The sequence below is a fragment of the Nipponia nippon genome, unplaced genomic scaffold, assembly GCF_047370975.1.
Source record: "Nipponia nippon isolate SJK-2023a ecotype South Korea unplaced genomic scaffold, ASM4737097v1 scaffold_16, whole genome shotgun sequence".
Taxonomy (NCBI): Eukaryota; Metazoa; Chordata; class Aves; order Pelecaniformes; family Threskiornithidae; genus Nipponia; species Nipponia nippon.
The window spans coordinates 54,423-64,261 of record NW_028262332.1 but is presented as its reverse complement, the minus strand read 5'-3'; the positions used below and the strand labels follow the sequence as shown (position 1 = coordinate 64,261).

Genomic DNA, 9,839 nt, shown 5'->3' with positions numbered 1-9,839 from the left:
GAACAAGGAGACCACTCTTTGCCTGAAATGCCAGGGGGTTTACAGCTCCAGAAACACTTTCGAGGACACAAATCAAAAGGGATACAAGTAGAAACAGGATTTCATTTTAGTTGACTTAATTTTACTTTATTTTATTTTCTGCCTGGTTATGTTGGTTTATGTTATTTTAGTTTAGTTTCTTTCATGTTATGTTATTGTATTTGATTTTATCAAATTTTCTTTGGGTTTATTTTTTATTATTTTATTTTATGTTGGTTAATCTTACTTTACTTTACCTTGCTTTATGCGTTTTTATTTTATTTTGTTATTTAATGTTATGATTTTATCATTTTATTATTTTATTTTCTCTGATTTTATTTGAGGCTATTTTAGGCCATTTTGCTGAATCTCTTTCAGAGCCGATGCTCACAAGCATTAGCACAATGCGCACGTGTAGGCAGGAGCAGGCTGATGTGTTCTTCAGTTTAGTTGGAAAAATCATGCCCTGCAGTGTGGCAAAGGAAAGCCGCAGAAAGGAGCAGCAGGAATACGGGCCAAGCAGTCCCTCGTTTCTCAACAGTGCAGAAGAACTTGAAGAAGGAGGATGGGTCCCGACCACCCCCAGAAAAGTAGAAGAAGAAGAGGGGTGTGGTGCCCTGGGGTATTTTCCCAAGTAGGACACGGGTCGATGACAAGCACACCTTTTGCCTTCCAAAACTTGCTCCGCTGTGCTTCTTGGCCAGGGAGGCAGGAAAAGCGCTCTCCTGCCTGCCCTGCGCTTGGATCGCATGCAGGGAGAGCTGAAAAGCGGCAGCTGCGGAGGGGGCAGCAAGCCTGGAGCCCTTCCAAGCACAGGCTGTTTTGCACAAGCAAGAACACCTCGGGAAACGGAGCCAAGGCAAGAGCAGAGCTCGCTCCTGCTCCAAACCTGCAATGGGCAAAAGAGCCAGGGAGCGCCAGGGCACGAGCGGCGCCTCGGAGGTGCAAGAGCAGCAGGCAAGAACTGAGCCCCAAGGGCCCAGAGGAGCCCTGACAAGGGGCTGCGCTCAATGCTGTTAGAGAGGAGAAGCAGCAACCCCCCGGGGGCCACCCTGGGCGTCCGCCCTGGGAGTCTAGAAAGCGTCCTCCCCCCGCATGCGGGGCACAAGGGCCACCTTCGTGGAGCAGGAGCAGCAGGCACCTAGCCAAAATGGCCCAAAGGAGCCCTGGCAAGGGGCCGTGCTCAGTGCTGCAGAGGAAGGCAAAAAGCCCCGGGGTCACTTGCTGGCCCAGCGTGGGGGGAAAAAAGCCTTCGTCCCCCCAGCTGCAGGGCACGAGAGGCCATCTTCGTGGTGCACGAGCAGCAGGCAGTAACCCAGCCAAAAGGGACCAGAGGAGCCCTGACAAGTGCTCATGCTCAATGCTGCAGAGGAAGGCAAAAAGCCCCCAGGGAGCAGTGCCAGTCTGCCCCGGGGGAAAATTCCTTCCTGACCCCAGCGCCGCCGGCGACCGGCTATTCCCTGAGCACGTGAGCAAGACCTGCCTCCTCGGCCCACAGGCTGCTCACGCCTCCCAGGAGATGCTCAAGCCCGATTCTCCCTCCACCTGCTGCCACCTCAGGGCCTTCCCAGAGGGGCAAAATGCCCACGGCCTGATCCCAGTATTCCCATTAGAACTGTGCGAATGATGGCATTTTTACTACGCTGAATCAAATCCATTCTATTCACAACATATGCTGTCTTTTACTGGAAAATACATAAAGGTAATGTTTGGAAAATTACTACAAGGCTACATTGTTTAGAATGAAAACACAAAGGCCACTTCAGCCAATGTCTCTACCCCTAGTATTACAAATAGCTACCAGGTAGAGTACTTGAGTGTCGGAGAAAGAACAGTCATAGCCTAGACACGTCCAAGTGCAAGTCTCCTTCAGTGAAAAAAATCACTCATCTGACAAGGAAATAACAGCAATGTCAGCAGCAGAGTCTTTAGAACAGTGTTTCTTTGTGGGAGCCCAAGCCCCGAGTTCAGCTATCTACCATAGCTACCTTATCCCCACACACGGGTATTGCTTTGAGCTTTGATGCCAGCAGCATCTCTCCTCTCCTTTCAGGGCAGCATTACAATACCAGGAGAGGGTGCCATCCAGCCAGAAACGCAGGATGCATTGGCAAGACAGCACTAAGCATACGCATTGAAATTAACCCCCAAAACAAGGCCATGTTTATAAGCACAACGCTGTGGCGTCCAGAATTACTAGGTAGTGCCTGAAAGCACTGCAGCAACTCCTGCAGGAATATGCCCAAAGTCTACATGCAGAGCCACATAAATTCAGGGTTTTTTGCTTGCAAATGCTTCATGGGTACCAGGATGCTGCTGTACTGTCTTTCTGAGACTCCCTGTAACTCATCCGTCTACTTTATTTCTTCAGAACCAACATCAGAAAGACACGGCAAAACCACAAGCTGATGACATCTACTAATTGTGGTGGAGAGGCGTATCTTTAAGGCGGCTGGAAAACAGGAGCAGGCAAACAATGCCAGTGTAGCTGAGAGAGAACTGGACCGCGTGAATACCTAAATGACAGCATTAATCCTCTAGGCAGGATTGCATTTGAATATCTGTCGTTTTAGTCAGTACACCCAATTCCCGGTCCTCCATAAATCTCAGCAATAGAGAATACAGAGTTAAAACTGGGAGCACAGAGACCAGCTTAGGGTAAAAACAGACTTAGAAAGTGTCCGGATGATGTGTCCAGAAAGCCAAATCCTACTTACCTTTAACAGAGAGTGCAGCTGGGGGGGAAAGGGGAAGGAAGAAAAGGTGGAGAAAAGGAAAAGGGTGGGCACACAACTGAAAAAGAAAGGAGCGCAGTTATCGCGAAGACCAGCGCAGCTCGCTCTTTGATGCACGCAGATGCCTGCGTTCAGATGGGAAACAGCAGAAAAACCCTGACAGGGCTCCTTTTCACTGTCCTCCTCCCTGCGTGCGTGCTGGGACCTCCTCGTTTCCCCGAAGGCCTCCCAGACTCCCAGGGGGTAGCAAACAACTGCACCTGCAGAAGCAAAGGGGCGGCCGTGCCTCGGCTTCGGAGAGGCCCAAAGCCGCCCTGGGCCCCAGCAGCCCCTGGCGCCCCGGCATTTGCTTGGCCCCGAGGCCCCGCGGGGCCTGCCAGCACCGGGGACCCCCGGGGACAGAAGCCAAGGACAGCGGTCAGCCCCCGTGGGGAGAGGGACAGGGCTCTGTCCTCCCTTCTGGCCGCAGGAGGACGCCCTGGGCCGCGCCAGCACAGGGCGTCTCTCCTCCTCAGCGCCCGGGGGCAGCGAGGCCTGAGGGAGGCCCTGGGTGCTGGGCTCAGCCTGGCCGCTGCCAGCGGCTCCCGGCACGCAGCTCCTCCTGCCCAGGGCGGTGGCTGGAGCACAGCCAGAGCCACCCTTTGGGAAAGCCGTGCCGGTGCCCAGCAAAGCCCGGGCAGCTCCCCCCCGGCCCTGCCCCCGGCCCTGCCCCTCGCCCTTCCCTCCCCTCCCGCCCTGCGCAGGCCCAGCCCCCCAGCCGCGCCATTGGCCACGGCGGAGCCAATCGGCGGAGCCGGAGGCGGGCTGTCAGTCAGAGCCGGGTGGGGCGGGGCCGGAGGGGGCCGAGGCCCAGGGGCCTGAGGAGAAAGGGGCGGGAGCCGGGCCGGGGGCAGCCGGGGCCCGGGGGGAGCAGGGCCAGGCCAGGGCCAGGGCCAGGCCCAGGCCACAGGGCCAGGGGAGCTGCAGGAGCAGGTATGTGCCAGTGGGGATGGGCCTGGGGCAGGGGCCTGGAGGCCTCACCGCCCACGGGCCCCGCCACGGCCCAGTCCCCAGCCCTGGGCCCGAGGGCTCAGCCCCAGGGCCAGCCCCAGCAGCAGGGTGGGAGCGGTTCCTGCTGCTGCCCCCAGGGTCGCCAGCCCCAGCCCTGCCAGCTGGAGGTGGGTGTTTGATGTCCGCAGGGCAGGGGAAGGCAGAGTGGCCTCCTCTCTGCAGGCGGCTCCGGGCTTTGGGGCAGGGCATGCTGTGGTGGGGACAGGCCAGGGGCCTTTGCTGTCCCCTCCTGTGGGTCTGGTGCTGATGGACAGCCCCGCCTCTGCCGACAGCCTTTGAGAAATGGGGATTTCCAGACACGGAGCTGTTTCTGCCTCCTGGTGGGAGCACGCGCCGGGGCGTTGTTGGCAGAGCAGCCGGTGGGGAGCGCTCCTGGTTGGAGGCAGCTCCCTTGGCAGATGCTTGTGCTACCGCCAACCGGCCCAAAACCTTTCTAACGCCAATTTGGCATTCAGAAAGCAGGCCTTCTTTATTGCAGCGCTGGATGAACGGGGGATACCTCCGCCCAGCGTGCATGCCGTAGGTCACGCCAGCAAAGTGTTTATCAAACTTAAAACGCACATACTCCTTAATTTTCCGAGGAAAGTCATTGATATTACAATTATTTCCCAGAAATCATTACCATCTTTCCCCTCCCACCGGAGCATGCGCTGTTTGATTCTGGGGCTTGTTTCGGGGGTCCTTGGTGGTCGTTCTCCTCAAGTTCCAGCTGTCCGCTTGTTGACCTCGTTGTTTTTTTCCACCTCAGCATGCTGATTTGGCTGTTTCCTTTTGTTAAGAACACAGCTGACACTCGCCAGTGTTCAGGGAGTTTCTTGGTTTATGTTCAGACTGCCCATGATCTTTGTCCTGAGCTCACTCTTTCATTCAGAGATTCCTTCTTACCTTACAGGCCTCTCCTCTGTCCTTGGTTTCTGCGGGCATGCTGATTCACTTCCTTCCTAGCTCTACTCTGTCCTTGGTAGCTGTCAGTTGTTGGTGACCAACTTCTTCTAAGCAGGCCTTGATGATGAACGCTTTGAAGCAGGCCTTGGTAATTAACTCCTTTTCTGAATCCCACGTGTAACACTTGTGCCCCTCTCTGGGCCCCAAGGTGGGATACCTGCCTGTCCCCCCACCCAAGCTGTGCTGCGGGCTTCTGGGAATTGGGGGTACCGAGGGCGGATGGTTTTACCACAGCCGGGAAGGTCCGGTAACCTGTCAGGGACTTTTTTTCCTGGTGCTTGCAGTAGCAGGTTATTTGGTTTTGTCAATGTATTTTTTCTGAGGAAACTTCACCCAGGAAAGCGCAGCGTTTAGCTCTGGTTGCTCTCTGTGTGGATTGTGCCTGTCCTCAGCCAGGCACACAGCAGCTTTCAGAGAGGAACATGGACATGGACAAGCAAACGCTTGGGGCAGCTGCAGCGTAGGGATGGGGGCAGTCTGTAATATTTCTGTCAGGCTCAAAAGCTACAGGATGTTTCCATTGCAAGAGGCGAGTCTGTTGGGAGCCCCAGTCTCCCAAATTCCAAACGCCGTGTGTGAAAGAGTGCTGAGCCCCGTTGTTTCTTTCTGCTGCTCTCTAACGCAGTTTCTCTGGCTTTTTCTTTGGTTGGTTTTTAATGCCTGGTAGGTGTCCAAGCTCCGTTCCATCAAGGCACTTGCAAACCTGCCACTTGCCCAGCTTCTGCTGGGGGCCAAGCCAAAGGGATGAAGCCGCGTGCTCGTAGCAAGCCTGAAGCAAAGTTAAAGCGCTGAGAAGTTCCCCCAGTCAGCCCGGAGCCAGCGTGCAGCTGCGATGAGATGGAAGAGCCTGGGAAACCATTCGTCGGCAGGAGGCGATGGAAGAAGGTCCAGTGCGTGTGGCGCCCGGGATTAAGCGATACGCTCAGTTTCGTGTCTGGACCAGTACTGTGCTTGCCCTTTGACTAAGCCCCAGTTCAGAGCAGAAATTGTTGTTACTCCTCGTGGGTGCCAGAGCGCTGTTCCTGCTCTCTCCTCCCCGGTGCATGAATTTAATCTTCTGTGTCTAGGCAGGGCCTTGATAATGCTCCTGTGTGGGCACTGTGTATGTGAATGGCAGGTTTCCTGCATAGTTGTGACTGATCTTTCTTGCTTCTTTTCATGAGGAAAATCTTGATATGTACTGCGCAGGAACGATAGAAATGCAAAGAAGTGATGAAGAAAGAGGTGCCAGTCAAGGAGGGAGTGCAGGTTAGTTCTGTTTTTCAATTTTCTTGACTGTGTTCTAGCCAAAAGCCTTGTCTTAAACAATTGCAATGAGCTGAACTACTGGGTATTTCAGTAGCTTTCAGATGACCACCTTCAGTCCTTGCCCCAGCAGGTGGAAACACGGGATGGAGGTCAGCACGTGCGCCCTCAGGTCATAGCGGGGCCTCCTCAGCCCCGGGGTGGGGATGCTGTTCCTGGGGACGCTGGTTGCAGCCCGCGATGGGGATGCTGGCGGTGGGGCTGTCAGCAGCAGGCCAGGGCGGAGCTGGCAGTAGCAGCGGTGTTGGTACCAGGCCGGAGTGGGGATGCTGGTTCGGGGGCGGTTGTTCCTTTAGGAACGGCGAGGTGGCGCCGCGGCTGCAGCCTTTGCCGGGCAAGGGCAAGGTGTGAAGGCAGCAGAAGTGGAAGTGGCGCTGGGTGGGCCCAGGGCCGGCAGCGTGATGGTGGGCAGAGAGGGCTCCCGCATACCAGAGCGGTGAGGGCGTCTGCCGTGCCTTGCCCCTGCCCCCACCGCTCCGCAGCTTCTTCCCGGCCCAGGGGCTCCTGGGGGCTGCCCCGGGGGGGCTGCAGCGGCGTGCGTCCCACTGCTGTCGGGTGCTGCGGGGCACGGCCTGGCATGGGCTGCATGAAACCTGTCCCCTCAGGTGTGCGAGGGGCCTTTGCCCCCTGGCATCCCTCTGGCTTCTAGATGGCTTGGCAGGCACGTTGTTGCTGTTGGATGCTCTCCGCTTGCTGTGTCCTGCCTGCTGCCCGCTGCCGCCCCCACCGTGCCGTGCCCGCCCACCTTCCCCTCTGACAGCGTTTTTGAGTTATTGGGCACCTGGCACAACCACCCTCTTCTTCTTTTTCTTTGGTGGGATGCTGTCGCGCAGGGTGGTCTCTTGTGTTTTGGGGGCGCTGGCTGGTGCGGGGCGCTTGGCCTTCTTGCCGCCCATCTCTCCCGATCTGGGCACCATCTGGCAGGAGGCGGCACCCGGCGGCAGCGGCAAGCGGGTCAAAAGCACCCGGGGCTGCCTCCGCAGTGCCTCCTGCACCAGTTGGGCCGTGCGGGGTGGATGACGCTGGGGGGCAGCCGGGGGGCTGGCCAGGGGACTCAGGAGCGGGATCTGCAGGGGGCTCAGCAGGGGAGTCTCCGCAAGAGCCTTCAGGGGATCCTTGCGGGGACTCTCCACAGGACTGTCGTCTGAAGTCTCCGGAGAGCTCTCCTCAGAAGTGTCCGAGGGGCTGAGTGGCAGCCAGGTGGGGAGGTCTGCCGCCACCGTGCCCTGCTTCCCCTCGGGGTCCTGCAAGGGGGAGGCCGGCCCCCCCCAGAAGGGGTCGGCGTCCCCCAGCATTGCCGCTGCCAGGCGGTCCTTGGGGCAGTTGCCCTCCAGCCCGTTGTCCCAGAAGTCGGGGACTTCGCTGAAGGAGGCGGTGCTGGCAAGGCTGTCGGGGACATCAGGGAAGGTGATTTCACCGTCCCCCAGCATCACCGCTGCCACTTGCTCCTTGTTGCAGCCGCCCTCTGCCCTGTACTCCAAGAGGTGGGGGAGCTTGTTGAGGGAGGTGGTCAAGCTGGGGATGACGGGGACACTGGGGACAGTGTCCTCACCATCCCCCAGCCCCCCTGCCACGGCTCGTTCATTGGGGCAGCCACCCTCCGCCACGTACTCGGAGAGGTCAGGGAGCTCATTGAGGACGTCAGTGGTCAAGTTGGGGACGTTGGTGGTCAAGATGGTGTCCTCGCTGTCCCCTAGCCGCGCCGCCATGGCTTGGTCCTGGGGGCAGTCGCCGTCCGCCACGTACTCCGAGAAGTCGTGGAGCTCATTGAGGAAAGCAGTGCTGGCGAGGCTGTTGGGGAAATCAAGGCCATCAGGGACAGTGTCCTCGCTGTCCCCCAGCCCCGCCGCCGCCACTCGTTCACTGGGGCAGCTGCCCTCTGCCACGTACTCGGAGAAGTCAGGGAGGTGGCTGAGGAAGTTGGTAGAGTCGGGGACATTATCGACAGTGACCTCGCCGTCCCCCAGCCCCGCCACTGCCTCTCTCTCTTTGGGGCTGCCGCCGTATGCCCTGTACTCCAAGAAATGAGGGAGCTTGTTGAGGTAGGTGCTCAAGTCGGGGACTTCGGGGACACCGGGGACGGTGTCCTCGCTGTCCCCCAGCCCCGCTGCCACTGCTTGCTCCTTGGGGTAGCCATCGTCCGCCACGTACTTGGGGAGGTTGGGGAGCTCATTGAGGAAGGCAGTAAAGTGGAGGACATGGGGGACGGTGCCCACGCTGTCCCCCAGCGCTGCCGCCACCGCTCGCTCCTTGGGGCAGCCGTCCTCCGCCACGTACTCGGAGAGGTCGGGGAGCTCGTGGAGGAAGGCGGTGAAGCTGGGGCTGTCGGGGACATCGGGGACGGTGTCCTCGCTGTCCGTGGCGTCGAGCCAGGCGAGCACACGGCTGGCGGTGGTGTCCTCTGCCTGCTCAGGAAAGGCCTCGGCGAAGGCGTCTGGCCCCTGCTGGGGCAGATCCGCGGGCTTCCCCGGGGCCCCCGGGGTGGTCACCACTGCTGAAAAAGGAAACAAAAGCAATCGAACCCCGGGGCGATGCCAGCTTTGCTAAGCTTGGCCACCCGACCATGGGCTCTGCCACCCCCCAGACCTCACCTTTGGGCTTCGTCGTGGCTCTGCCAGTCGGCAGAGGCAGGGTGGTCTGGCGGGGGCTGGCAGCAGGGACAGTGTCCTCGATGGCCGCCCCGTCCTTGCTGGAGGCCTCCAATGGCTTCTGGGCGCTGCCGGGCAGGGTGAGGAGCACGGGGGGGCCTGTGGGGTCCAGGGTCTCCCCCTGGCCCACGGCCCACGGCCCCAGGCCCATCGGCTGGTGGGGCACCAGTGTCCCTATCACCACCTGCTGTCCCCAGCTGTAGGCAGGGGGACAAGGAGCGGCCACGGTGGGGAGCTGCACCCTGCACGGGAGCTGCACCCCTTGGGGGAGCTGCACCGTGGGAGGGAGCTGCAGCCCAGGAGGGAGCTGCACGACACGGGGGAGCCGCGCCATCAGGGGGAGCTGCACCCCTTGGGGGAGCTGCACCATGGGAGGGAGCTGCAGCCCAGGAGGGAGCTGCACGACACGGGGGAGCCGCGCCATCGGGGGGAGCTGCACCCCTTGGGGGAGCTGCACACCGTGAGGGAGCTGCACCCCAGGAGGGAGCTCAGGGCCTTCCCAGAGGGGCAAAACGCCCGCGGCCTGATCCGTTGGGGGGGCAACGATCCTTCCTGCGCCTGGCAAGGCACCAGTGGCTGCTCCAAAGCACCGGGACCCCCGCCAACATCTCTGCATCCCGTTCCTCACGGCTGCTGCCACTGGCTCCGCAGGGGATGAGGACGGCGAGCTCTGCAGTGCTCTTCAAGAAGGCATTCCCTTGCTCTTGCCACTGCTAGCCAGCTGAAAAGGCTAGCCAGCCTCGGGAACCTCCACGTGTTGGTGGTTCTTCTCGTCTCCAGCAGCCTCGGCAAGCCTCCTCCGGCCTTCCTCCCTCAGCCCTCGCCAAGTAATTCCACCGCCTCCTCAAGGACTTCCTCTCGCACTTCGTCTTCGGGCTGCCCCCAGGCCAGCTATGGCAGCGGGCCGCGGGAGCGTGCTCCCTTTTATGCTGTCCCGGGGCATGGTGACTGCTGCGTTGCCGGGTGGTGGCACTGTGACACGGGGGGACGGGGCCCCCCCGCGCAGCCCCGCCCGCCGGCCCTCCGCCCAGCATCCTTCCCAGGAAGGCCTTTGGGCTGCTGGCCCCGAGGCAGTCCCTGGGCCCAGGAGGCTCAGGGGGCTGTCCCTGCCCTTGCTGGCCATGCACTGGGCACAGCT

The 9,839-nt window shown here is 59.8% G+C and overlaps 1 protein-coding gene and 1 long non-coding RNA gene across 5 annotated transcripts in view; one reads left to right on the top strand and one right to left on the bottom strand.

The window, feature by feature from the left end:
- The window catches only part of LOC148056184 (uncharacterized), a 53,871-nt gene that overhangs the window by 39,468 nt on the left and 4,564 nt on the right, over positions 1 to 9,839 (top strand). For 2 of the 4 annotated variants that reach the window (XR_015703626.1, XR_015703625.1), the window contains exon 8: positions 5,416 to 5,996. This is a non-coding gene — a long non-coding RNA (uncharacterized LOC148056184). Of the gene's footprint in view, positions 1 to 5,415; positions 6,536 to 9,352; positions 9,664 to 9,839 lie in introns of those variants that run through there. The other 2 variants (XR_015703627.1, XR_015703624.1) reach the window with 2 other exon arrangements.
- On the bottom strand, positions 6,606 to 9,115 carry LOC148056185 (uncharacterized). Its single transcript, XM_087752547.1, has 2 exons — positions 8,645 to 9,115; positions 6,606 to 8,547 (listed from the first exon to the last, which is right to left on the bottom strand). The coding sequence occupies exons 1-2, from the start codon at positions 9,069 to 9,071 to the stop codon at positions 6,824 to 6,826; spliced, it is 2,151 nt and encodes a 716-aa protein (XP_087608673.1). The 5' UTR covers positions 9,072 to 9,115; the 3' UTR covers positions 6,606 to 6,823.